General features: G+C 49.5%; 2 protein-coding genes across 5 annotated transcripts; one reads left to right on the top strand and one right to left on the bottom strand.

Moving 5' to 3' along the window:
- Positions 1 to 81: 81 nt before the first annotated feature.
- On the bottom strand, positions 82 to 809 carry MRPL51 (mitochondrial ribosomal protein L51). Its single transcript, XM_082332248.1, has 2 exons — positions 478 to 809; positions 82 to 351 (listed from the first exon to the last, which is right to left on the bottom strand). Exons 1-2 carry the CDS (start codon positions 734 to 736, stop codon positions 155 to 157), a joined length of 456 nt encoding a protein of 151 aa, XP_082188374.1. The 5' UTR covers positions 737 to 809; the 3' UTR covers positions 82 to 154.
- NCAPD2 (non-SMC condensin I complex subunit D2) lies at positions 321 to 27,817 on the top strand (the record flags this gene model as incomplete). Of its 4 annotated transcripts, none has more annotated exons than XM_082332212.1 (31): positions 321 to 446; positions 1,247 to 1,322; positions 1,471 to 1,529; positions 1,986 to 2,167; positions 2,643 to 2,782; positions 3,123 to 3,250; positions 3,335 to 3,458; positions 3,540 to 3,687; positions 4,203 to 4,400; positions 4,931 to 5,065; positions 5,594 to 5,678; positions 6,287 to 6,461; positions 6,728 to 6,849; positions 7,844 to 8,053; positions 9,437 to 9,611; positions 11,091 to 11,175; positions 11,318 to 11,451; positions 12,881 to 13,013; positions 14,560 to 14,644; positions 14,748 to 14,909; positions 15,131 to 15,348; positions 16,528 to 16,639; positions 16,944 to 17,067; positions 17,227 to 17,430; positions 17,651 to 17,828; positions 18,863 to 18,957; positions 21,700 to 21,780; positions 23,506 to 23,692; positions 23,919 to 24,045; positions 24,191 to 24,349; positions 27,749 to 27,817. In XM_082332212.1, 29 exons carry the CDS (start codon positions 1,520 to 1,522, stop codon positions 27,784 to 27,786), a joined length of 3,954 nt encoding a protein of 1,317 aa, XP_082188338.1. The 4 variants fall into 4 exon arrangements, with proteins under 4 accessions (XP_082188338.1, XP_082188339.1, XP_082188337.1 ...); XM_082332213.1 differs by lacking the exon at positions 27,749 to 27,817 and adding an exon at positions 24,523 to 24,605 and having other exon boundaries at positions 17,275 to 17,430; XM_082332211.1 differs by lacking the exon at positions 27,749 to 27,817 and adding an exon at positions 24,523 to 24,605.

Here is a 27,817-nt window from a genome sequence, read left to right as displayed (position 1 = left end):
CCAGGCCTGGAGTGGCAGCAGGACCTCGGGTCTGGACCAGAAACGCACAGCGAAGGTTGCAGAAAGCACCGGGGACCCAACTGTGTGAAAGCTGCCTTTATTCTGACCGCGACGCCACAAAACCACGCTCCGCGTGCCGAACCCACGGTCGCTCCTAGCGGTGCTTGCCGGTACGATTGAAGCGCCTGTACAAGTACCGGATCCTCTTGTTGAGTTTGTGGTAGTCCTCCACAAACATCCGATCGCCCACCACCTGCTTCTTGCGGATGCACCTCTGCAGCTCGTTCCCCCGCCAGCCTCGCAACCACTTGGGCCCCACGATCAGGTTCTTCGGGTGGATCTGGAAGTCACCTGAGAAGGGCAGAGCAGAGAGGATGAACGAAGCCAGGGCCTGGAGGAAGCCTCCCCGCCGCCCTCCCGCTGTCGGAGGAGCCCCTCGCCCGCAGGTGGGTCCGCCCTCCCGCCCCGGGGCCTTACCCAGGATCCCCACGTTGTCGTAGACCCCGAACAAGGCCCGTTTTTCCGTCCACCGATCCACCTGCTTGGGCTTCGGCGGCTCCTTGATGCGGAAGGCGCGGGTGAGCCCTGCCAGGGGCGAGGAGAGGGGCACGGGGAGGCCGGGCCGCACCGGCCCCCAGCGGCTCCCGCCGCCGCTAAGGCTGCGCTCGGCCCGGCCCAGCAGGGGCGCGGCCCGGCCCAGCAGGGCTCGCCCCGCCGCCCGCACCAGCGCCGCCATTGGGGTGACCCCGCGGGCGGGGCCGGGACCGGTGCCGCCGCCCCGGTGCCTCCGGCCCGGCCCCTTCCGCCCGCTGGGGCCGTCGGGAAGTGGAAGGACGGTGCGGTGACGTCACGCCAACGGTCGACGAGGGGGAAAAGGGAGCCGGCGATTGGGCGAGGCGCTGGCGCGCGGTTGCCCTGCTGGGCGCTGATTGGGCGGGGGGGGGAGGAGGCGGGGCGAGCGCGGCCCGCGCGCGCTGGTTTGAGTGCCCGGGCCTGAGGCGGCGGCGGCCGGCGGGGCCGCGGCGGGGCCATGGCGGCGGCCTGGGAGTTCCAGCTGCCCCTCGCCCCCGCCGACCTCCTGCGGGACGGCGGCCCCGGGCACTACGTCGTGCAGGAGGTGCTGCCCGCCCGCGAGCTGCCGCCCGCCCTCACGGGTAAGCCTCCACCCCGCCCGGCCCGGCCCGCTCCCGCCGCCGGCTCAGGGCCGTGACTCCCCCTCCCCGCTCCTCTCCGTGTTTCCCCGCAGCTTTCCGGGCCGCCTTCCGGGCGCGGGGCGCGCTGGCAGTGCTGCAGCACTTCGATTCCCTCTACAGCTTGCTCCAGTGAGTACCGAGCGAGGGGAGCGCGGCCGGGGCTCCCCGGGGACAGCGGGAGCGGGGAGGGTTGCGGAGAGGCTGCTGCGCCCGGGCGCTCACGCCTCTTGTTGGGGGTGTTTCCTCGCTGCTCTCATGCCCTCTGCTTGCCCTGCAGCCACTTCCGAGCTGTGGGGACTGCTGTCAAGGAGGATGCCCTGGAGCTGATGATGCAGGGTGGGTATCGGCTGTTTCCAGCTGAAGCGGGAGTAATAGAGAGGTTGCTCTCCTTCGGCAGCTCAATGATGATATAAAGGCTAATGTGACTTGACCAGCTGGGTTGCACCCTCAGCCCATTCCTGTAATACGGGTCTGTAATCTTGGTGGACAATGCAGAGCGGTGCGTGTTCGCTGTAAGGGCAGGCCGACAGAAAATCCCCTTCCCCGCATCCCTGGAAAACACATCCGTGGTATGCATCAGCTCCGAGCGAGTGTTTCTCTGAGCTGATGGGGGGCTGCGGGGATAGGATAGGACAGCGCGCCTGAGGTTTGGGGTGCAGGGGGTAGCCCACGTTACAGCTGGTGAGATGTGAGCACACGTCTTTGGTAATCTGATGACTGCTCAAAGTCTCTAAAGAAAGGATGGCTGAGGGGCCTGGCAAGGAGTCCTCACGACTTTCCGCCTCTCTTCAGTGGTGTCCCATCATTCCAATGAGCTTCCTGGCATCCTGGGTGATTCTGGGCTGAGCCGCGCAGACCGCGTCGCTCACCTCAACGCTCTCAAGATGAACTGCTATTTGCTGACCGGCCTGGTGGACGCCTTTGAAATGGAAACCTGCAAGAGTAGTTTGCTGGAGGCGGATCTTGGTGGGAAGGTAGGCGAGGGGACTGGGAGGACAACAAGATGATAAAAGCAGAAAACGTGTAAGTTTGCTGAACTCTGTGCTATCCGTCAGATGTTATAGCTGGATTTATTTAAACACGATGCTGACAAGAGCAGTGCGTAATGTGGAATGCTGGGATTTCTGTGAAACTGTACAGGGAAAACAGCCAAAGGGACAACGTGTCTAAACACCAGCAGGGCCTCAGGTGCCCAGGCCTCTCTGTTTCGCTCCTCGGTGTCTGGCTGGTACTTAGCGTGCCAGTAATTTCTCAAGAGTTCCCTTCTGTGGTGAAAGATGACAGCAACGGCCGTTCGATGCGGGCGTATAAGCTTCTCGCGCATCTCGCCGTATGTCTCTTAACGCTGTAGGATTTAACAGTCATTTTCTTTTTTGAGGGAAGCAGGGTGGTGATGGTGTTTTTTCTGTTGTCAAGCTGCTGATGTATTGCATCGCATAACATTTCTAGAACAAGAAGAACCGTACCAAGACCCCTGGATCCTTGTGGGAAGAGGAGAGGGAGCCACTCTTACGGCTGCTGACACAGCTGCTGCAGCTGGATCTCCGTCAGCTTTGGGGTGGCTTGGTGGTGGAAGAAGAGTTTGTCAGGTACGGGATGGAGCGGGTGTAGAGGTGGGATGGGTGATGGTGGTTTTTTGGAAGGGAAGGTTAAATGTTAAATCTGCCAGTGAGGTGGCATTACAGCCCTCAGCGGGGTGCAGATCGCTGGGAAACTGAGGAAACCATCTTGCGGCAAAAGCGATGTGTTTAGGAACCTCTTCCTTTCCTCGTGTAGGCCTCTCAACTTCAGGTGTTGTTTGCTCAGGTTTTTAAGGATAGTGGAGAATCTCTCTGGTTTGAGAGAAACGTTTGCATAGCGCAGTGTGCTAGAATGACGGTGGTGCGAGTTGTGACAGTGAGGCTCACTGCTTCTCTTCTGTGGCTTTAGCTTAATGACAGGAAGCTGCTACCGTATCCTGGAGAACCCAAGTATCGGTCTTCAGAAGTACCGGGCCACACGGGACACTGTGACACATCTGCTTGCTGCAGCTCTGATTCACTATGATCATATGTTCAGTGAGTTCCTGCTCCTCTGCCTTCTTCCTGAAGCCATTCCCAGTTACTTTCCCTGACCTCTTTCTTCCTCTTCACGTGCCAAAGGTGCCACTCTGAAGATCACACAGATGCTGCAGCACTTTGAACATGTAGCCCCGGTGTTTGCACAGGCTGTGAGCCTCTGGGCTACGGAGTATGGTCTGAAAACCCTGGTGGGCGAATTGCTAAGGTGAGAAAAACACCCCGAGGCTTGTCCTTCTGTCACTAGCAGCTTGAGGCACCCTATTCCTTGTTTTGTCTTTCTGTGCAGGGAAATCGGACAGAAATGTCTGCAGGATCTGGCCCGTGATGCTTCTGGAATCAAGGGTTACGCTACCTTTATAACTGAACTGGCTGAACAGATTCCAGCTCTGGTGCTATCCAACATGAGCGTTCTCCTGCATCACTTGGATGGGGAGGTACATTTCTACAATATTACCTGTCTGGAGAAGCCAAGCGGTGGAGGTGCTGCTAGTCAGTTTTTCTGTCTGAAAACAGAATCTCTTTCGCAAGGATCAAGTAGCCAAAACCCGCCCTTTGGAATAGGTTCTGCCCTTACCTACAAGACGCAAAGCAAACAGAAACCGTGACATCTACTGTCTGGTGGTCACTCCCAGATACCAGAGAACGGGAGACCGCTTACTGGTCTGAGATCCCAGCTGTTGTCCCTTGTTCTTCAGTACTTAATGAGTTTGTCGTTGTGTTACCTTTTCTTAAACTGCCCTTAAAAGCCATAAGTGTTTCTCATACCAGTTCTTGGCTTCTGTGGACCTAGCTGGGTCGCATTACGCTGTCTTGCAGGCACAGCCGTGTTCACCCAAGGTTAATACAAAGTCCGTAATGGAGAAATTCACTTCAGGCTGGAGCCCGGCACTTCGCATATCAAGTCACGTCTTTTTGTCTGTTCCTGGCTCAGCAACTCTTCTTTTTGCAGAGTTATATGATGCGAAATGCCATTCTGGCAGCAATGGCCGAAGCGCTGGTGCAGGTGCTGAATGGTGACCAGCTGGAGGAAGCTGCCCGTGGCACTCGGGACCAGTTCCTGAACATGCTGCAGGCCCACGTCTGTGACATCAACGGCTTTGTGCGCAGCCGCGTGCTGCAGCTTTTCACTCGAATCGTTCAACGCAAGGTAAGTCTGTGCTGGGGAAATGGCGTTGCCTCAGTCATCCGTTCCCTTGTTTCTTCTAAGGGATTTTCTGTCAGCCTGCTCTTTGTTTGCAGAGACTGAAGTTTAACAGAGAAAGGTGGTGTCCTGTGCGTCTGCAATTCCTTTTTCCCAAGAGACCAAAGATCCTAGGGGCGAGGGAACTGGGGAACAAAAATTAAATGCTGCTCTAGGCTAGAAGGAAGTTAAATGCTTCACGGGCTAGAAGGAAGAGCACAGTACGCAAGCTCTTTTTGGACATTGGTGTGGGAAAACATCACCCTCGCTAGATATACTAAGACTCGACTCGATGGGACCCTGGATAACCTAATCTAAGTCCTTGCTTTCAACAGAGGTTGGACCAGATGATGTCCAGAGGTCCCTTCAGGCCCAGACTTTTCTATAAATCTGTAATCTCTTGCCTTGTAGTACATTCATATGTCTGCAGTAAAATAACTTCTCGTGAGTCTCTAGGCCTTCTTGATAACTTTGTCTATGCTCTCGTTGTGCTCTAGGTTCTGCCTTTGACTCAGTTTCAGTCTGTGGTATCGCTGGCTGTGGGGCGTCTCAAAGACAAATCTGTGGTAGTAGTTAAAAATGCCATCCAGCTCCTGGCTGCGTTTTTGTCCAACAACCCCTTCTCCTGCAAGGTAATTCCGACCGGTGGGATGGATATGCTAGGTGTCTGTTTGCAGGCCGAATATCCGCAGTGTGCTACAGCCAGGGCAGCAGCCTTTGGGCAGCCTCTCACTCTGCGGGTGGGAGATTTCTGGTTTTCCCAGATTCAGATTTTGCTTTCTCTGGCTCTTCCCTCGCTTGGTGTAATCGGTAGGTATGCTGAAGGCCAGGAGGGATGCATTTGATTGTGGAAAAACCTGTAGCAGTTTGAATCTGCTGTGGGGTTTCTTTCCTTAGGATCAGAATTAGTCTTTTAAAACATTCTGCACAGAGCTGCAGCTCTTTGTGTTTAGCTGCACCTTCTGAGCCTCATACTGGCAATTTACAGCAGTTCCCATTCTAGGATGATGGCCAGAGTCTACTATTCCAGTTTCCAAAACCAGGGTTCTCTGAGGGGACTGACAGCTTAAAGCAGGGAGTGGAAGAGAAAGGAGAATTCAAGCATTTCAGAAAAAGGCGGATAAGTAACATCTCTTTCCTCCTCTTCCTGGCATCTTCAGTTAAGCTGTGCTGACTTGGCCGAGCCACTGAAGAAAGAAGTAAAGAAACTGCAAGAAATGAGGGACCGTGCCAGATCTACAGCAGGTCATTTCCCTTTTTCCTCTTTCCCCTTCCCAGGACGTACCAGGGCTTATTTTTCCTCATCTTAAATTTGCTCCCAGGTTTGGTGGCTTTTGTCTTGGATCTTACTCGTGTGAGACGGTGAGGCCAGAGAACTGGGATTAAACTCACAACAGTCTTTCATACAGCAGTGTTATAAAAGGACAATATGAATGTCCATATCTAGATCAACAGCCCAGTTAGCTAAATATCCTATTTTCAGGGTAAGAACCAAAAATACCTATGAACACCCTCGTGGGTTTCCATTTTCAACCATTTAAGGACTGCCTGAGCCATAATTTTGGTCAGATATTAATTTAAACTTGCTTAAGTTGGACCTGGTGCTGCCTACAAAACAATAAATAGCAAACGATAGTTCTCTTTTACCTGTCATTTTTTTACCCCCAGTGATTTTTTTTTTATGCCAAAGAGTTCTTGTCTATTCTTCCTGCAGTCTGGGTGGGATTGGCAATGGGAATGGTGCCTGCCTGTGGAAAAAAAAAAGTAGAATTCCTAAGGTCCAGATGCGTTTCTCTCCCCATTTAAGGTCTCGTTTGAGTATTCTTCATTCCCTCTTGGATTTTTTTTAATAGCTCCAGCGATCACCCCAGAGGAAGAGTGGGAAGCGATGCTGCCAGAAGTCAGGGCTGCCACACAGCAGCTCTTCCAACCTCTGCAGGAAGGGGAAGAGGAGGTGCTGGAAGTTGAGGGAACGGTGGAGAGCACATTGGAGCAAATCACTGGGCTGCTGAGGAAGCTGAATTACAAGTAAGAAGGCTCTGTAGTTTGAGATTTGTATTTATCCCAAGGGATGTTTCAGTCTCTCATTCTCTGTTCAAGAAAGGTTTGAGCTCCAGGGTAGAGGGATGCTTTCTAGTAACGTTACTCTGTAGAAGAGATTGACGTGGGCAGCCAGCACAAGATGCTGGCAGGAGCTGCTTTCCCAGGTGCTCAGGGCAAAGTTGGATGGTTTCCCTTGTGTTCTGCCCGGACGGGTTGCTGATGTTCTTCTCTTGGGCAATGTCCTTGTCCAGGAGCGCGGCCCGCCTTACGCAGAAGGCCCTGTGTCGCTTCCAGGGGAAGGAGCCCTTCAGTGGCCCCGCAGAGGAGAACGAGGAGGCAATGATCCTGGGTGTTATGAAGAGACTTTACACAGGTAACTACTTCAGATTGCTCCGTCTCTTCCCTAAGTCCAAGCTGATGCCAGAGCTAGACCAAAATCCTCTGGAACGCCCTGTCCCTCCTAACCCACAGGGCTTAGTCTGTGTGTACGTGACAGCTCATGGAGTTGCGCCATCTCTGGATCATCTGCTCATCTAATGGCTTGGCATTTTCCCTAGATCGCATTACTCCTGTTATTTCGTTTCTGGTTGAGACAGTTCCATGTTCCCGCTAGAAGTGCATTTCTGATGCTTTAACTGACATAATATCTGCTGAGGGGAGTGACGCCAACGTTATCCACTCGCACCCTTCTGTCCTGTCTGAATTTGTCAGGAGCTCTGCTTCCTCAACAGGTGGTGGCACGTAACGCTTACCCTTAGTGGCCTCGACCACATATCTCATTTAGGCAAAGCCTTGCTTAGCTGGGGCTCAAGCCTCTGGGCGTATTTTTAAGACTTCACATGCTTTATCTTCGGTGTTTGTTTCAGAATAAGGTTTCCTAGCCAATCCCCTTGAGCTCATTATTTATCAAAAGGCTACCGTCTAAATAATTTAATCTTCTTAACTTTGTCAGCTCTCCACACTTGCACAAACTTTGCTAGAGAGTAGTAGTGCTTGCCTTCTCCCTGCTCTGCTCTGATTCCCTTTTAGGGCCTCATCCCTCTTTGGGGAGCCATCAAGTTCAGATTAACCCCTTCAGCATTTTAATGGAGTTAAAGTCCAGTCCCAACTGGACCATGCCCTTCTCCACCCCCGTATTAAGTTGGCATTTCTCTGGTGCATCACATTGTAGTACTGGAACTTGCTCTACAGCGTGCTGAGATTTTTGTCTTTGTAGCTAAGTCTGATGGCAGAATTTGGATTTTTGTCTCCTGGCTCTTGGAAACTGTCACTATGGGGTGGAGAGAGAAGGGTTAAAATACCCTGAAGCGTGCCTGTTTCTCTTGTGCCTTCGGTACTGCTCACAAACAAGTGTTCATGCTGTGCAGGTTCGTGCCCAGGTGAGAACAGCGAGGATCTTCCACGTGGCAACAGTTGTCTTCGGGCTGAAGAAGTTGTACCAGAGGAGCAGCCTCAAACGGAGCTGGTCAAACAGGAGATGTTGGTGCAATACCTGCAAGATGCTTACAACTTCTCAGTGAAAATCACAGAAGCCCTGAGCCTGATCAGCAAGATGATGTATGAAAACTGTGTCTCAGGTGTGTGAAGTAGCCAATGGGGCCTTTTCTCCCCCGTTCAGAGTTTCCAGATCTTTCCCCTTGCTGAAGAGGAGACGTGGGAGTGGTGGAGCTCCAGGGGAAGGGGAAAAGGTTGGAGGAGCTGCTCCTCACTGAGCAGATGTCACAGGCACTGCCAGAATATTAGAAAAGCAAGCACCGTCTAAATGGGCATCATGAAGAGGTTGCGTTAGGGCATGAATGGGCTTTTTAGGAATCCATGTTTTAAATATCAAGGTTGAAAATGTTTTTAAAAGCCAGGTGACCAAAATGACTTAATTTATGGAGGACACAAAAATGGCGCTCCTGAGTTCCGTGTCTTTACAGGTCATTTGAAGTTAAAGGCCGAGAGGGTGCCCCTCACCTGACACTTAAACACTTGGCTTTTGGGTTATTTTTTTTATGGTTGCTCAGATTTTTACTGACTTCCCAGCTGCCTCTTGTCCTATGCTGTAGTGTGAGGAAGGCAAGTTGGGTATCTGGACAGGCAAGACATTTTTAGACACTGTTTGGAGACAGTGTGCTGCTGGGTGAGGGGGTAGTGGTCAGGGATGTCTGTGCTCAGATTTAGACTGTTTAATTAAAGATTTCAGCTTTAAAGCTTTCATTTTATTTTTTCTGTTGCAAATATGTATCCTCTGGTGTCGCTGGGGGCGGAGGAAGCACACCAGCTTATCTAGGTACAAACACATGTCTGATAGGGGATCTTTATTCAGATTTATAAGTTGAGACTTATACTGGTGTAAGCTCCCACCGAACCAGAGGTCAGACTCTATGAGCTGTTCGTTGTACAATCCCTCTAATCGTTACTGTGGCTCTCCTGTGAATGTTCTCCACCTTAATTTTTTTTTTTTTTTTCTTGTCTTACAAGCAGAAGGCTGGGCGCTATACTTCAGGATTAGTCAAGATGGACCCAAATACATTATTCTTTACCCCGTTTGTACATCAAATAGCTTAGCGCTTCTGGTTACAGCATGGCACCGGTACTTACGTTCAGCTGCTTTTATCTGCTGTGACCATGAGATCTTTTTTTTTTTTTTTTTTTTTTTTTTTTCCTCCCCAAAGCTACTGTTGCCCAGAAGAGATTTTTGTTCTTTCTCAGACACGGTCTCTGTGCTCTTCTCCTAAATGTATGGCGTTATGTTTAGCTGTAATATTGTTAACCTGTACCCTTTTCCTCCAGGACATCTACTGCTTTGTACTAGTGACCCCGTTCTGACTTGAGCCCTCTGCAGACAGCAGCAGTGATCTTAGATGCTTGTGGGGCTTGCTGTGAGAGCAGTACGCTGATGAATTTGTCTTAATGGCCTCCCTAATGGGGATTAGGGAAGAACTGCACTAACGCAACCGTTCTTCTCTCTGCAGTGGTGCAGGAAGCCATTGAGTTCTTTGTGACAGTCTCGCAGTTTGGTGTGCCCCAGGCGCTGCTCGGAGTCCGCAGGATGCTCCCCCTCATATGGTCAAAAGAGCCTGGCATTAAGGAGGCCGTGCTGAACGCCTACAGGCGGCTCTATCTGAGCCCCAGCGGGGATTCGGAGAGGTATGGCTCTTCCTAATCAGGTTTATTTTCTTCCCCCCGCCCCGTTTCTTCTTTTGGGGAGCTGTTGGGAATTGGGTATGGACAGGAAGAGAAATAACAGTTGCCGCGCTTCATACTGAGCTGAAACATAAAGTTTGTGTCCACTAGTAAAGATGCTTTCTCTTTGAGCTGTTACCAACACTTGTGCAGTTCCGAGGTGTTTTTATGTATCTGAGTATCCCAGTCTTCCTGTGGGACCTACTGCTGAGCTGCTTCTTTTGGTTCGTCATAGTGTTCAGGTGTAGGAAATGCATGCAGCAAAACTTCATGTGAGACCTTACGGAAGGAGAAAACGAGAATTATTTTAAATGAAACTGTTACCGGGCACTCACGCTTAGCGCTCTCATAAATGTCACTCTCGTACAAGGCACTGCACCAAGATACGTGTGCCCAAATGATCTGGGCAGGGCCTGTGTGACAGGGAGCGAGGGGTGTCGTTGTGAGTGTTTGTCCTGTCAGCTGGGTTCTTGGTTGGCAACGAGGAACTGGGTTTTTTTGGACAACAAGGAACTGGGTTTTTTTTGCTCTTTCAAGCCCTTTGGGAGTCAACTGTTGCTATGGAGTCATCCCGTGTCTAAGTGTCTTCACCCTCTGGGCAAAGTTGTTGCCTGATGTCTGTTCCCTCACTTTAGGTTTCTTACGGCTGTAGCCGCTCATCCCGTTGGGATAATAAGAGGAATGGGTATACGGTGTGGTCTAAAGTTAGGCCTATCTTTCTGTTACCAGAGCTCAGGTCTCTTGCTGACAAGTCACGCGTGCTGTGGCCTTATCCGAGCGTAGGCATTCCGCTTCTGATGCAAGCGCCACATTCCTCAGTGTTGACTGCTTTTCTTACTGTCGTGTCCTTGATCTTTCAGTATACGCCGTTTCTTTATCCCTCGTGCTATAAAGTTTAGATATTATTATTGTTTGGGTGCTTTCACACACATTTCTATTTCCATTTCATTCAGACCGATCTTAAATCTTTTTGTAACAAATCTCTACGCGTGGCAGATGAGGATGTTAATGGGGTCTGTTGCTGATCCTTACTGAGGATTTGGGGGTGGGAGCTGGGTACCGCTTCCACGCTTGTTTCTTCTGCACTAGAGAGGAGCCGTGTCTCCTCTCTGCTGTGGCACTCGCTCTTTTCTCTTAGCACTTGCCCACATGTAAATCCTGTTGGACACACGTTCACTAAGATAAGCATGATCCCTGGCGAGATGCACCGTACCTCACCCTCATTTTTACCATCACGGCAATAAAAAGCGCTCGCTGCTGCTTATTTCTTCTTGGAGAACTCCAGCTTGTGGAGGGGGAAGTTTTCCTGTCCCCAGGGACCAGCTCTGTTACCTACTAGGTGTCCTCAGCTCTCTGAATAGGAAAGTAATTGTGACGGTTGCTTTTTCTTTACCTTTTAATTTTTTTAAAAATGATTTTCGTTTATTTTTCCCCCCTTCAAAGGGCCAGGGCCCAGGGCCTGGTGAATTCTCTCTCTCTCATCATGGTGGATGCGTCGCTAGGAACGATACAGTGCTTAGAAGAAATAGTGAGTACTTGCCTGGGTTCGGACTGTATTTGTGATCTTAGATGTCTGTTATATTAAAATGGTAGTTTTGTAATGTCCTTGTTGGTTTGAAGTCCATCCTCCTCTGCCTCCCCCTCCTTGTTTTATTGCCTTTCTTTTCCAGATCTCGGAGTTTGTGCAGAAAGATGAAATAAAGCCTGCTGTGATCCAGCTGCTTTGGGAGCGATTCACAGAAAAATCCCAGTGCTCGTCACTAGAACGCCGCGCCGCTGTGATGCTGCTGGGGATGATGGCACGGTGAGCCCAGGGCCCCGTCTAATTCTGTGAGCAGGAGGATGTACAGGGAGTTGATTTTTATCGAAGAACTGTGGGTGCTGCATCAGCTGACCCTTTGTTCCGCGGCTTCAGAATTAGTAACCAGGTCATGGGGTAACGAAGCCTGGAATTAAACGTAGTTGTGCTGGGTCCCACCAGCACGGTCTCGGAATGAGTATGATGACATTACTTTCTTTGTGTTCTGAACATCCATCCCTTCTCAGGGTTTACTGTGTCACAACTCTGCAGCTTTGTCTGTGTTTGGATAAGAACAGCGAGAAGCTGCTGAGTAGAGATGTCTGGAGCCTTTACCATGGAGGGAAATGAATCTGCTTCCCTTTCTGGGGCCAAAAAGAGTGTAATTGCACTATAAGGTGTTCATTTCCTCAGTTTCCCAGCCCAGAAACCCTTTGGCATTTAGCTTACCTGCTGATTTCTTCTTGCTCTTCCTACTTCAGTCCTTCATCAGTCAAAACCAGGTCTGCATGATGATGATCTTAAAGCTCTTGGCTCTAGAGTTGGAGCCATTTCTGGAGCTTACAGCCAGTTCTGCAATTTGAGGATTAGATATTCCTTCCAAGATATTTCTACCACCCCATCCCACATACTTGCAGCAGAATTGTAGACATCGTCTCAAAATTAATATCCTTCCCTAAAACCATGGAATTTAAAGAAAAGTGTAGGTTTCCAGGGTATCCCATGAGATCCTGTGTCAAGTCCATGGATATGCGCCTGCGAAATAAGAACAGTGTTGCCTTCTCCACAGATCTGCTAAGGGAGGTGATTTTGCTTTTGTCCTATAGATGCCCGTTATGAACTTTTTAGATTCTCTTTTTAAATACATTCGATTCTGTTCTTGCCTTCTTCACCTAGTGTGTGTGTATATATATATATATATATATATATATATATATATATATATATAAAAAATATAATTGTATATTCCTCACGCCAGGCCTGCATAATTCTGCCTTTCAGGGGTAGAAAGGGAGGTGTGTGTGTGCGTGGTTTTTTGGGAGGGGTTGTTGTTGGGTTTGTTTTGTCCCCCACAGTAGGGGAGGAAGTGTCACACATCATCAGTCCTGAGCTGCCGGACTCTTTTCTGTTTTGCAAGATTTTACTTTGTCTTACCCTTTTAAGCTTTGCTCCTTTCTGATAAGAAAGAAGCGTCGAGAATCTCCTTTCTTTACAAAGAGACAATATGCCCGTGCTCAAGATATGCCTAGCTGTATCTTGAGTTATTGGATGGATTTTTTTTTTTTCCACCAATGAGCTTCCTGGCATCCTGGGTGATTGTGGGCTGAGCCACGCAGACCGTGTCTCTCACCTCAACAAAATAATACTCCTTGTGCCCTCGGGAAGGCAGTGGTTTGAGCAGGAGGTGGAAAAGTATTTCCCTTCCGTTCCACAGAGGGAAGCCAGAGATCGTAGGTAGCAACCTGGATGTCTTGGTGACAGTAGGGCTGTCTGAGAAGGTATGTGAAGACTATTGCCTGGCTCAAGAAGTATGCAACGCCATCTCCAAACTTGCCGGTAACCCTAAGGTAAGACTCTCAGCTTGTTCTTGAGGTCATCCAGAAACAGAGTTATCCAGAAATGAAGAAGGGGGGGAAATGGTTTGTATTGAGAAAAGAGAGAAGTGATTAAGTTTTTACTGATTTTGAAATTAAGTAGGTTGTGACCATTCAGCAGCACTGTCTGGAAAGCTTAGCACACATCAGTGAACATGTAATAAAAGAATTTTCATTAGGCAACAGGCTGAATTAAATTAGTAAAGAGTTCAGTGCACAAGAAAATCTGTTTTTCTTTCAATTCTCTTCCTCAGACTCCCAGTTCTAAGCCGATTTGTGTTTCCTCAACCGTGAAGCCCTTTCCTCTACTGCTGTTTTCTGGTGGTGTGATTCTTTTGCCCTCCCTATTAATTGATATTTGGGAGTTGTCAGCTCTACAGCTGAATATAAAACATGGAAGGTTTTCAAACCTGTCCATGTTGTACTTAACACAATGGTCTATGGCTTCTTTGTCTGGGGAACAATTTATACTTTTTTTTTTTTTAATGCACTTGGAAAAAAAACCTCTTTGTTTTTCGACTCGAGCATTTAGGGCATTTTGGTTCAGGAGTTCCAGCATAAAAGCAGCCCTCATTCACCGTCATTCTGCATTTGCCCCTTCCACGGGGGACGTTACTGCAGGGCCTTCATGAATTAATGTGTGTTACAGCATTCTTAAATGTTCTGAAGACGGTTGTAATTCAATTTTAGGTTGACTTAAAGTTAAGTTTGTATGGGAGAAGGGACTGAACTGTAGATACTTGAATGACTGTGGTAGCTCTTCCTTCCCCACCCCCCCCCCCCAGAAATTCAGTACAGAGACTAGGGTTGTAGTGAATTCAGAAATTTTGTTTCCAGCTACTGAAAGCTGATAAATCCTCAAGCAGGAGCTTGTTTTGGTCGAGTATATCTTGATCAGGCAGCCACGGACATGCTGGGATATCTCGGGCATTGTCATACTTGGTTTAGTAGTTCTCTGGGTTATCTTATTCCCAACCTAAAATGTGGTGGGACTGAGAGAGCATATGCAACAGCCTGAGTGTGCGGTGGTGGTGGATCCAGAGCCATCTTCTGTTATTTCTACTGATGATATTTTGCTTTTAAACAAAACCTCACGGTTCTGGAGTACCCCTAGGCAAGGGCATCTAGTTAACTTACTGTCGATAACTCTGAAGATGCTCTAAAGGTTTCCCTCTTCGGTCATTCTGGAGAAGGAGTAAATAATATCAGGGTTAAAAAGAGTCATTTTGAGATTTCAAAAGAGTTGTTTTGCTTTAAGGTGAAATAGTGGAACTGCCTGGGTTGGCCTGGGATCATAATTTGGCCAAGCTTTAAACCCACCCAGTGCTGCCACCGTGCCTTCCAAAGCGACGGTAATGTCCCTGCTGTGTGTTTAGCTGCAGAGCAGTACTGACTGTCCCTGCCGTGGGCCCGGCGCGGCTTTGATATGAGCATTGTGCACGGAGCAAGGTTAAGTCCCGGGAAGGGCACGGGGGGGATCTCTTGCGTGGTAAGAGTAACTCATCTGTTCTCTCTGCAGCCAGCGCTGGGGAGGAACAACGCGCCTTTTCGACTGCCGCAGAACCACGTGCTCTTTGGGTGCCTGAGTGAGACTGTGAGTAAAGGTGAGCTCAAGTCAGCAGCAGGTTTGCAGGAGATGGAGCTGGGCTGTGAGACAGCCTGTGTTGTTGCCGGTACGCATGGTACATGGCTCCCTCTTCTCATCAGGCTTTGGCCAGCCAAGTGGTCACTGGATCCCCTTCATGGAGGCAGCGGTAACGCTCATCTACCAGCTGGCAGAAGGGGCAGAGGAGATATGCGCTCACATCCTGCAGGCGTGCAGTCAGCAAGCTCTGGAGAAGCTGCAGGAGGATGATGAGCAGAAAGCTGGTGAGGAAAAAAAGCTGGTGAAGGAAATTTGTACCCGTGATTTCTGGTGCTGCGATTGGGTGGCCTAGAGTAGCTGCAGGAGGAGAACGGAGCCAAGGGGCTAGTGGAGGTGTTGGCGTGGAAGGGTGCGAGTGCCGTGAAGGAGTCTGTGAGACTTGGCAGTAACTGATGGGGGAAGAGGTCTGGATCAGCACTGAACTGTGGTAATTTTTCTGCACTAGATCCAGGGGTTTCTCCCAGCAGAGACTCTGATGGCACTAGCAGTCTCCCCACGTTCCTGCTGACGCACCTGGTGTCCCTTGTGGGACAGGTGGCACTGCAGCAGGTAGCGTATTTGGAAGTGTCAGTGAGCACAGAGCTACGCAGACGCCGCATCCTCAGAGAGGAGGAGAAATCCACGAAGTGTTCTGACGGCAGCACGAAGAAGCGGAGACCCCGGGTGAGAACCTAGGGGTTTTTTTTCCTGCAGGCAGCTCTTTTAGTGTCCCAGCTAATGCCACAGCAAACTTCTGGAGAATGCGCTCCTACGGATGCATGAGGTCCAGGGTAATGCGCGCGTTGGGAATAGAAATGGATATGTGTTGGTCAGGATGGACAGGGAGAGCCGAGGTCCTGGAATGACCCTGTTCAATCAAACTCTCTCACTGTTCATGGGTTTTGAACAGGCAGAGGGGTGGGAATGGAGGGTGATGTCCTGGCTACGCTTATCTTCCTGCTTCAGGCAAACATTTCCTTTCCACTCATCCCCTCCTTTCTTACCAGTGCAATCTTTAGCAATTGCTGCTAGTGGTGAAGAACACCCATTTATGCCCTGAGTTTTGGAAAAGGGCTTCTGGAACCTTGGTGGGGTCCTATCCTCTCTCGGGTAGTAACGATGGAAGTTTAATAGTAGCCGCCTTAATGGGATCTGTATGATAGAAATACCCTGTTTGGTTAGGTCTACCTCAGAACGTCTTGCAGAGTGTAGCGAGGCTGGCTTGCTTGGGTAAGAATTGAGAAAAAAGTTGGGTGTCCCTAGGTATCCAGTCTCTATTAGACGCCTACAGCGCCAGAGAAGTTCGTAGTTCGTTTCCTCACCCACCCTGCTTATCAGCGTCACCACCATTTCCCACACAGGAGGAGGTTACGATGAGATTTTCCAAGAAGCGGCAGTTGGACGCAGATTTGGTCCCCATGCAACGCCCGTGTCTCTTTTCTTCCCTCGTGTTGCTTTTGCCTTGCTATAAGGTTTCCCATAATCTTGCTCACAAGACCAGCAATTCAAAGGGCGCTTTGAACTTCTCGCTTTTAGGATTTGCACGTCCCTTAAGTTGTGCCGGACTCGGGCATTGATGGCAGATGTGTCCTATGTCTTGGCTTAATAGCTTCAGTAGCTTAGGCTTTCTTTTCACTGGTGGTCTGTGGCACGTGGACTGGCAAATCCTGGACTACCCTTCGCAGCTTCATTCAGTTCTCGGGGGAAAAGCGGGTTATAAAACTCTCCGTCAGTCTGTTGTTCTCAACTCTGGTCATGCTGCTGGCAACAGGCATGCACCTCTCGCCCGAGAGAAGAGTACTTTGTGAAGGAAGGGGTTATTGTTGCCTGTCATCTTTTTTTACCGTCTTTCTTTCTGCACAGAGCACGGGAAACGAGACCACTATGGAGGAGGAGCTGGGCCTTGTGGGAGCCTCAGCCGACGACACCGAGGCCGAGCTCATCCGCAGTATTTGTGAGACAGAACTTCTCGATGGTAAGTGGGGCTGCCACCGAGGAGCACGGGCTCCGTCTGCCCGTGCGAAAGAACGGGTAGGGTGGGTAACAGATCCAGAAGAAGGAAGGCTGTTTCCTTCAGAAGGAAACACTGTCATTTTTGTCCAGCGTCGGTTTCTACGTAGGCTGTCTGTTTCTTCGCTCTGCCTCTCTGGAGGTGGTTTTTCAATGGTGAAAGTGAGTCAGCCAGTTTCTGTAGTCTGCAGGAGTTCTGGGATAAATTGTTTTTAAAGGGACGCGCAAACAGCGCTCTCATGCTTGCGGTCTTTATCCCTGCTCTCTAGACAAGCACCTGTTCTCTGCCTTTGTTCCACTGGTGCTCAAGATCTGCAACAACCCTGGGCTCTACAGTGATCCGGCGCTCTCAGCTGCCGCAGCCCTGGCTCTTGGCAAGGTCTGCATGGTCAGGTAATGCCCCGCCGTGCCGGTGTTCTCTTCCCAGCCTTCCTCGTACTAAAGCGCAAGCAAACATTGCGACTCCTTTCCTGTGGAGAGAACACACACAAAAGATCATTCATAGATTTTGGGTTGGTTTGTTTTTTTTTTTGTCTCGCTGCTCTCTGAGAGATGGAATTTTGGTATCTCTGCCTTCTTTTCTGTACCCTGTCTCGTCAGCTCCGAGTTCTGTGATTCCCACTTGCGCCTGCTGTTCACTATGTTGGAGAAGTCCACTCTGCCTGGTGTGAGATCCAACCTCATTATTGCAGCAGGAGATCTGGCCATCCGTTTCCCCAACCTGGTGGAGCCTTGGACATCGCACCTCTATGCCAGGTAATGCCACGCTCATTGCTGGGAGACGACGGGTGATGAGAGCTCTGCGGAAGGGTGACACTGGGCCTCCGGAAGGTGAGAATGACCCAGGAAACCAAGTTTGAAGGTGTGAGTGCAGGGAGATGACAGACCTGGGCTGTGGAGCAGGCTGTCGTGGGTATCGGTAGCTTAAGAGATACTCGCTCAGCCGCTTTCTGCGGTAACTGTACGTTTCTGCCAGGCTGCGGGACCCCTGTCCAAGCGTGAGGCAGACGGCTGGACTGGTGATGACTCACCTCATCCTCAAAGACATGGTGAAGGTGAAGGGCCAAGTGAGCGAAATGGCGACTCTGCTTATAGACCCAGAGGAGGCAATCATGGGAGTGGCTCAGAACTTTTTCAGTGAACTCTCCAACAAGGCAAGTGGATGCTCAGGCACCTGAGTTCACGAGAGTGGGGAAGGGCTGGGTCAATGACACAAGAGTTGAGTCCTGGAGAAGGTGTGTCAGTGGTGTAGAGCAGCTGTCTGTCCCTCTCTGTTGCCTAGAGGAGGGTAGGTAAGGGAAATTTTGCAACACGAGTTGTGCTTCAGCCCTGATGTCGCTGAATTTGACGTCATCCATTCGCGTCGGAAGGCAGGCTGCAAACCAGCGCTTTGTCCCTTTGCTCTCTTGTGTATGCCTAGCACCGGCTTGGGAACAGGTTTCTGCAGTTTAACTTTAGGCCTTACAACAGAGTTCCCTGACTTTACGGCTCAGGCAATGCATCATCTCTGAAACCTTTCAAAGTTGTTCTTGGCTGTGTGACGCTGAGATACTTAAATTGAAGCAGTTACAGCCCAAGCAGGTAAGAACAGTAGCAACGTTTTCCCCGTACGCTGTTCGTTCAACATGAAGGCTGCTGCAGGCCCTTCAGAGTTTCGGATTTACTGCCCGAGAAGCTGCAATGATACTGGGGCTTTACTATCTTGGCTTGCTCCGTGGAAAGCCGAGCCGGCCACCTGACTGCACTGACTTCCTATCTCTGCAGTGTCTGTGACAAAACCATGAAAAAGCAGTGGGAAAAGGAACCTGGATTGGGCCTTTTCAGGCAAGATGGGAGGCAGTTCCTTGTGCTGAACTGCTGTGTACATTTCCTTTATCAGGAAGCTTTCCTCTTGGGTTGTGACAAGGTTGGAAAGCAAAGAAACGGCATCCAAGTCTGCCAAAGAGCAGAGCTGTCGCAAACCAAGGGTTGCAGTTGTTAGCTTCCTGGTTGTTTTTTTCCCCCCCCCCTTAGCTTCAGCCAAGTGTCCTGGATAGGTTTGGCTGGCTGTCTACAGCTCATTTCAAAAAGCTGATGTAGATTTGGGGTGGGGAGAAAGCAGGTAATTTTAAGCGGGCAGCTTATTTGGTTTGACTCGAGCTGTCCTTCGTAATTCTGTATCTCATGTAGAACCTTGTATCCTGCACAGGGTAATGCCATCTATAACGTGCTTCCAGACATCATCAGTCGTCTCTCAGATCCCACCTGCGGCGTGGAGGAGGAATCCTTCCGCACTATTATGAGGTATCCTGGGGTTAAAGAAATGTCTTTTGACCAGGGCTACATTTATGCAAAGGGGGTGCCAGATCCAGGGAAGAGAAACTACAGTGACACGTACAAAATGCTTTTTCAGTTGTTCTCCTTGACCTGACTTCTTCACTCTGCACCTGAAACGGGAGTCATGCTGAAAGCCACATAGTTGGGGGTGAGGAGAGACTCCACAAAGAGTTTCCACTAGCTCATTCAAAAAATGACTTTCCCTCTAGAAAAGGAAAACAGTTGGCTTTATGCATGGGAACATGGATGCGCAACATTAGGAGAACACAACAGGTTTTAAATTCTCTGCCACCTTTGTCATTTTGGTGGCCTACTGGATTTTTGTAGGCAATTTTAGTAAAGCTGTAGTTAAGGTAACAGATTTGGGTTTGGGGTTTTTTTGGGGGGGGGCGTTATTTCAAGAAAGCCTTACTCTGTAGTATAGAGCCATATTGGAATATTTCAATCTGAGGTTGAATCAATTGGTTGCTCATAGACAACACAAAATATGTCTTTAGTGGTAAAATACAGACATTTCCCTCTCATATCTGAAACTTAACCGCATGAGGGTTTTTCTGAGTTGCCTGACTCCCGGTGGATTACAGAGGGGAGCATTGGACAAAACAAAAGTATTGCTGTGGCTGAAGAGAACCATAAAATCTCCAGTGATTTTTCAACTAGTCTTTCTGTCCATGAGACTCCAGTGCATTTAGGAAAAGGGATGGAATTTTGGACAGGTAGGAATTGCAAGGCACAGAAAAGGTCTATTGGTGAGGCTGACATCGAGACTGAAAATAATTTATGGCTGCAAAAGTATATGGATGTTTTGCTTCAGCTTTCAGTAAGGAGGGTAATGGGAAATCATGGGAAATACGGCATGTGGCCACTGACAGCACACGTAGAAGGGGGAGCTAGTGTCTGAAGCGGAAGCAAACCATCACAGAGAAACAAGAAAGCGGCATGTATAAAAAGAATGGGACATAATTTTGGAATTTTCAGTACAATTTGTAATAAATGTCAGACTGGAGGTGTTACCACAGACCTAGAGAATAAGAAGTGTAGCACTTGCACTAAAGTGTGCTTAAGACAGCTATAGGTGGACTTTTCTGACTTCCGACAACATACAGGGAGAGAACTGGAGGTGCCTGGCAAATAAAAGAAAAGGCAGCGTTGATTTAACAAAGTAGACAGGTATCAAATTAGTCTAAAGCTAATTAATTTTGAAGAAGACCTGATCATCAGTTAGCACACTACATCATATCCTTTAAACGGGAAAAAGGGAATAGTAGTGGAAACTGAACTATTTCCCCATGTAGCACTACATGAAATGCTTGCATTGTGGAGAAGCTCCGGTTTAACTCGGAAACCATGGTGGACAAAAGCACAGGCTAGGAAGGACGCAGGGGCTGATGCTTGCCAAACCGGAGAATAGGGAAGTGGAAAAAAGATAGGGGTAGTGTGGGGAGCATCGCTTTTAAAGGACCGACTCGTGGAGAATGAGAGGGTTGCAGTAATAACTGCGATGAAAACGAGCAGAACAAACGTAAGGCTGGATGTTTAGAAATTGTTTAACCTCTTGTAAAGCTGTGGCTCAAGTTAGAGATGCATTCCACTTGCTATTTGAGCAGTCAAGTCATTTCTGTTTACGTGTAGGGAAGCGTTGGTAGCGCTGGTGAGACCTTGCCTGGAATGCCGCCACGGTTCCGGTCACTTAAAGAAAGATGAATCGGTGCTGGATCAAATGCAAAGGGAGGACTATTGAGGATACAGTCTCTGTTCCATATCTTAGAAAAGAAGTTTGGCGTGGTGGTTGTAGACATAACAAAGACTGAACAAGGATGTGCTTAGAGCAGTTATATCAAGGCCAGCGGCAACCCGACTGAGCTTAAGTTAGCAGAAATGTTGGTACAAGAAAAAGGGAGGCCAGCAGGGCCTTCTTAATAAGTAGAAGTTATTCAGTGATTTCTATGAGGACATCATGCAAAATGCAGAAGTACTTAACGGTGTTAAAGTCCACGTCTCTCTGTTCCTCAAGAAGCGAAGAAAAATGTGGGATCATGTTAGCATTTAAATTCTGTTAATCTTTGTTCCCGCTTTAGTGCAAGGTAACGCTCACTTTTGCATTGATCCAAAATACAGCAACACACCTTCAGCAAACTAATAATGAAAAAAAAAGTCACAGGAACGGTTTTGAGGGGGAAAAAAAAAAAATACTGCATGCCAGCCTACTCCCCTCGAGGTCTGCTTGTCAGGCGTACTAGTCTGCCAGCGCAACTTGTGAAGTGAGGAGATCGTCTGGAAGTCTTGCACGCTCTTCCAACCGGATGGAAGGAGCTGATCACGAGCCGCCACTGCAGCCTTTTCAGCGTCCCTCCTACCTCGGACCCCGCACAGACATTAGCACTTCTCACTCCAGACCTGCAAGGGTCTTTGCTTTAGCGGGATTTCCTTCATCCTAGGCAGATGCTATTACGCAAACATGCAGTTTTAATTAAAAGTTATGTCACAGCAGCTGTCCCTAACAGGGACTGTGGTTACTCTTTGAAATATGCATATGCTTATAGCTTCTCCTGAACCAAGGCCGAGGCACGCAGAGCTCTCTTGTCTTCTTTTGGAGGACACTTCTTGGAGCTGATCACTGGATAGGATAGCTGGAGGCATCCCATGGGGGAGGCAGAAATGGGGTTTTCTCTCTAGGCTCTCAACTTTGCCATTTTTTTTCCTTTACAGACATCTCTTTCCATATATTACAAAAGACAAACAGACAGAGAGCTTGGTGGAGAAACTTTGTCAGCGATTCCGGACTGCCAGGTGGGTTGTAATCCTAATTTTCCTGACAAGCAAGTCTGCTTCTTAGGAATTGTTACAAGAAACTGGCTTGTATACAGTGGTTGTAACAGGTTCCCATCATATTCTTCATGTGGCAAAGTGACAAATGCTGACATAACCTGGATTAGGTCCTTTTTTTGTTTTTTTTCCTATCAGCTATCTGGCTGATGCAGGCCTGTCCTTGTTCTGTGTGCGTGGGCTGCTCGGTACTAACTCTCTGCCTGGGACTCCATTTTCTTATTCGAGGGCTTGTGCCACTCTACCTTTATGCCTTTGCCCTGCTCTGTCTGCAAGGTGATGCTCATGATGCTGATTGCAGAGTATGGAGCGCAGGACCCATCCCACGAATCCGGGATAGACTTTTGCCTCCTGAGTTTTGGGGGGGTTGTTTGTTGTTGCTCCTTTTCCCAAGCTGTAACTTCACCGACGCAGACGTACGCTTCCCTTCCCCCTCCAGTAAGATAGTAGAAATTTATCTGCCTCTGTCATGTAGTGGTATCTTCATTTTACTTTCCACTGGATTTGGTGCACCCTGCCTTCCTCCATTCCTGTGGTTTTCCTTCTCCATCATCGTGGCTCTGCCCTTGAGGTTTAAGCTGCGTCTGCTTATCTTGGCTGTTTGTACACAGGGCCTGGGCATGTGACCTGCTCAGCTGCCTCGGGGAGTTGCATATTCCCCAGAAATATTTGGATTTTGTTTCCTGAGCTGGAGCGCAGAGCGGCCCCTCTCTCCAAAATTGCCTCCCAGGAACACTGGTGAGCTCTTCACACCACGTTTGTAAAGAACCATCTGCGTGTAAGCCATGTGTAGCCTTTCCTAAAATGCCCCGATACGTCTGTACCACAAAGATGATCAGTTTAATGCAACTAGTGGTATCCTAGAGCAAGACTCTCGCTCCAAGCTAAAACAGGAGCTTATCAGAAAAGACTTTGTGGCCACCATCACCCTGCCAGGCATTTCTGGAGCTCTAAACACAGCAACATGCCAAGCATCGTTCAGACTTTAGATGTGGAAGCACCTGGATGCTGCAGCTTTGTTTTCAATCTGTCTGTGTGTGGACAGTGCATTCTGAGAGAAGACAGACTTCCCGACCTCTGCTTCGTGTATATTGATAAGAGGGGCTTTGCCTAGGGGGTTTTTTGCCTTTTTTTTTTTTTTCCTCCCCAGTAACTTTTGCTGGAATTTAACTGTAGTCCCCCTTTGAAACAGCAGTTGTTATTTGTTCACTTTATATCTTAATGAAAATGGCCTTCTTTATGTAACTGACCTGTAACTGCCCAGGAAAGAGAGTGAACATCAAATAAAGCTTCTGCTTGACATCCTCTCAAACATGCAAAAATGAGCAGCCAGGGATTTTTATCGTTCAGTTGAAATAAGGCCCTTCAAGAAGAGTCCTCACCTCACTGAGTGTATTTTTCCCTCCTAGCCGGCAATAACTTCTGACGCTTTTTAAACAAGTGACTGTTTAACAGTGAAGCCTTCCTAGTTTTCTGACAGACGCTCAGTCAGCGTCTCTGACGGAACGCAGAGATGGTTGTGCCGTGGTTGGCGTGGTATGGCGCGGCACTCTGCAACGCACCTGTAACAGCAGCCCGCATCTCACGTTCTGCGGGGCAGAAGCACCTGCAGGAGACGCTTTATCCCCCCGTGCTCATCCTTACGCACCCCGTTTCGTGAGAGCTAAGGGTAATCTTTGTCTTTCCCAGAACGGAGCGTCAGTATCGGGATCTGTCCCACTGCCTCGCGCTGCTTCCCCTCTCGGAGCGGGGCCTTCACAAGCTGCAGGACAACTTTGACTGCTTTGCCGACAAGCTCCAAGACCCAGCTGTCTACAGTTGCTTCCAAACTGTGCTGGCTCGATTCCGCAGAGCAGCCGGCAAACCTGAGACTAAAGTAAGGATGGGGGGCAAGTCTCCAGGCCGGGAAAACGATTCCTTTTAGGCGCAATGATTGGAAAGCCCTGCAGCTCTCCATGTTAAGCAGGCTACTCCTCGCCCCCAACAATTTGTCAGAGAACCTGATGGCAATTCTGCTATGGATGTAATATTTCTCTTCCCCCCACCTTCTTTCTTTCTTCTTTTTCTTTCTTTTTTTCCCCACTGTGTTACATCTCCATCAGGCTCTGGCTGAAGAGCTGGAGCGGAAGCTGTCTGCCTCCCATAACCGAGGGCTGGATTCGGCAGAGACGTGCCAGGAAGGCAGTGGAACTCCAATGCCAGAGCCGGCCAAGCAGAAACCAACAGCAAGTATGTTCCTTTTGTGAGACGGCGGCCTTCCCCCCGATCCTGCAGTCCGGCAGAGACACCTAGGGACTTTCCCTCACCCTTACAGTCAGAATGGCTGCTACCTTTCGCTGTTTTTTCTTTTAATTTGGGTTTTTTTCCTTGGCAGGTGCACGCCGCCAGCCCCTGAGCACAGCCAACAGGGATGACGATTTTGTCACGCCCCAGCCTCGCACCCTCCGAAACCAGAAGCGTGCCCAAAAGCGCCCCCCACCCAAAAAAGCTATTATCGTCTTCTCCAGTGATGAGGAGAACAGCTCTGAGGACGGTAAGGCGTTGGACGTGTTTGCTCAAAGGGTGAAAGTGGAGAAAGGCTACAGATCTGACCCTTTGCTAATGGGCAGATGGCGTGTAGGGCTTCAGAGCGCTGCTTAGGTTGCCCGTAGCTTTGCCTGTTCAAGGCAGCGGAGTGCTGGTTGTTGACGCGTTTTACTCTCTTAGAGCTATCGGCAGAATTAACAGAGGAGGAAACCCCCACCAAAACGACTCCCATCACCAGATCTTCGGCTCGCCGGCTGCGCTGAGGGGACCATCTGCCGCTGTCTTGAACTAAAAATAAAACTCGTTTTATGCAGCAGTCGTCTTCTCTTGTCTGAACTACCCCATAATATGACAGGGCTTTAAATGAGGACAAAATGGAAGTTACGCGCCAGGCTAAAGCAATTCCAAGCCTGTCTTTTGATAGCTCCACAAAGAAAGGCAAACTAACCACCGAGTACAAAATGCTCCTTCCCTTCCCGTTTTGTATGTGGTTATAAGTACCTCATTCAGCTTCTTTTAACACAGGACCGATATGATTTTTGCTGGGTTTAGGCCCTTTTATGTTTGATCCTGTTTGAAGCTCTTGCCCTGCAAAGCCCAGCAGGGTTTTGAGGGAAAGTTACCTGCATCTTTTTCTTGTGCAGATCTCCTCAAAGAAGAGTTGAGGGATTTGGCGGGGAGGAAGGCTAGCTTAGGCTATAGCTAGAGTGCTTCCAGAGAGAACATGAAAAGTGAGTAGGAAAAAAATACAACTTTAAAACGTTTTTTTTTAAAAAGGGAAGCAAACAAACAAAAAAACCTTTTAGAATTATCTTTGCCTAACTCTGATTTGCACAAGTTACCAAGTATACTGGTAACATTGGTTGTCTCCCTGTGCTTTTTGGCATGTATTTGCTGCCAATCCAACTATGTTTCAAACAGGACTGGAGCTTAAGCTCTTTCCTTCCAGGAATGCCACATCAGCGTTCAGGTCGGTCCTGGCACTCCTCGGGTGGCCATGTGAACGTGGAGTGGCCTAAATTTGAATTCGTTTGAACCAACCTTTAACCTCCTGTCTCACAGGCAAATTGGCATCTGTCCCAGCGCTGTTAGTACAGAATTATTTCCTCCTACCTGTCAGTTGCCTCGAAAGCAGAGCAGGGAGCAGCCGGGCAGGAATCGGAGGGTTCCCCTGTCAGCAGGTTCCTGCAGATCTTCCGCGTTCTCCGTCTCTGAGGATCCTGCAGTCGCTGTGGTCACCCTTGGTTTGCCAGCAAGTGGAGCCTGCTGCTCAGTTCTCCTCTGGCCTGGCTGCATAAGTAGTGATAAAAGCTTACTGTAGCTTATTTTGATCCCTATATAAAAAAAAAAAAAAGAAACATTAGAAATTGCATAGCTTTACAGTGGCCTGGGAATAGTTTGTTTTGGTTTTTTTTTTAATGCCAATACCTTGTTATTATTGTTATTATTGTTATTATTGTTATTATTGTTATTAAACATGTTAGATGCTTGCAGAAACAAGTAGATGAAGGAATGATGGGACGACAGGCGTATTTGCTGGGCTGGGACGTGGCAAGGGACCCTCGAGTCCCACGATTCACGGGAAAGATCCTTGCCGCCACTGGTGTAATAGCCAAAATAACCAAAATACCCCCCCCCCCAAATCCAGAGCAGCCTGGGAAGAACAGGACAAGCACGTGAAATACGAAGATCAGAAGGCTACAGCGGTGTTGTCCCTCTTGCCCATCCTCCCTGATAAAATACTGAGCGAAGGCTACGGGAGAGAGGCAGCAGCTACGGCGTTAACAGTAAATAGGACGGAGTCAGGCACGCTGTAGGCGATCCCCCGCGCCCACAGGGTGTGTCACTCCCAAATGGGAAGGGAAGGGAAGGAAAAGAACAGCAGATAGGGATTTCTATCCAGGCTCCAGGCTTTACGAGTCTGTGCAGGGAATTTTGCCTGTGTATGAGATCGTATGTTGATACTGCAGTGAGGGCGAACGGATGGACGGAGGAAACAAGGTGGCCATAAAACTGCCTGAGCATTGGTTTACTTCAGGCCACGCTTTTCTGCTACAACTTTTTCCTTCAGGAGAGCCGCCCTTCTGAGACGGAAGGAGGGTTTGGCAGTCTGGGCTGAGACGGTGGCTCCTTCACTGCTTTGCAGGCCGTCTTTTGCTCCTTCCCCGGCACGGCTCGCCCCGGCCAGGTGAGAGCAGAAGGGCAGCGAGCGGCCGCTCCCCTTGGTCCCTTTCTGCAGGTGGAGCGGCCCCCTCTCCTCACCCCTCTCCTCACCGGCCTCTCCTGGCTTTGGAGGAATTAGCAATCCCGCGCCGTGGACAAGGGAAACCCCGCAGAAAGATGAAGCAAAAACCAAGAGGGGTTGGAACCGCTACGCAGCGGCTGCTGCCTTACGCAGCCAGTCGCTGCCCTCCTGCTCCTCGCGAGCAGCTCTTTCGGTGGCTGCCACGATGCCCAGGAATTGCTACCGAAGGAGTAAGCCCGCTCCCTCGCTTCCGAGTGCCAAGATCAGTGGAGTTTTCCGTTCTCCGAGGGACTCCTGACCTCAGCAGGCTCCAGACTCCTACACGTGGTACCAGTGGACACGAATATCATCCTTGCTTCTAGAGCCTGCAGCAACCGTCGTCCCTTTCCATCACCATGGGCCAGGGGTTGTTCCCCCAGGGTGCTTCACCCCGTTCCTAGTCCTCCCGCTCTCCAGTCGCCCCGCTCCTTTCCTTCACGAGCAACTGTTTGTAAAAGACTGATTGTAATTCAGCAGGAGACCGCTTTTCTGGTGGTTTTGCAAGCTCTAGAATCAGTGCCCCGGCATCGGAGGGGGAAGGGTTTTTACAGAGGAAACTCGTTAGCACCAGGGAGGAGAGAAGGACAATAACCTATTTGAGTCGGAGAAAACTGGGGCAATCGGGGACTCGTCGTCTGCCCAAGCCTTTTCACGTCACAGTCGTTGCCAGGACATGTCGGAGCAGCTATTCAGTTCTACTGCAGTCCCAGCAAGGATCTGGGACGCAGAACAGCTGCAACTTCACGGCACCTGAGTCATTAAGCACCTGCAATTTATCCAGGCTTTGCTGGATTTGCAAAACTTGCATGAAAAGTTGCAAATTTTCTACAGTCCCCGAAGTTTCTTGCTTGGTATGGGACAGTGATGACGCCTTCCCTCCCAGCCCCAGCTTTTGCTGAACCCGAGGAGGGCACCCATCACTTGAGAGCTCGGAGCCTGTCCGTCCCTGCAGGGCCCAGTCTGCGTGCCAGCGGGCTGGGATCCGGAGACTTTACAAACACATTTCTGGCATTCCTTTTGCGATACGGGGGCCACCACGTTCAAAGGATGCCAGATCAAACCACTGCTACGTTTCCTATCGAAACCAAGGTGTTGTTGCTTTTGTACTTCCCTTTTGCTCAGGGCAGAGCGGACTCCTGGAACCGGTGCGTTCAACCTGAGATGCATCTGCCTGCAGCTGTCTTGCCGGGA

The sequence above is a fragment of the Platalea leucorodia genome, assembly GCF_965183815.1.
Source record: "Platalea leucorodia genome assembly, chromosome: 2".
Classification (NCBI taxonomy): Eukaryota; Metazoa; Chordata; class Aves; order Pelecaniformes; family Threskiornithidae; genus Platalea; species Platalea leucorodia.
This window is presented reverse-complemented; position numbering and strand designations above follow the sequence as displayed.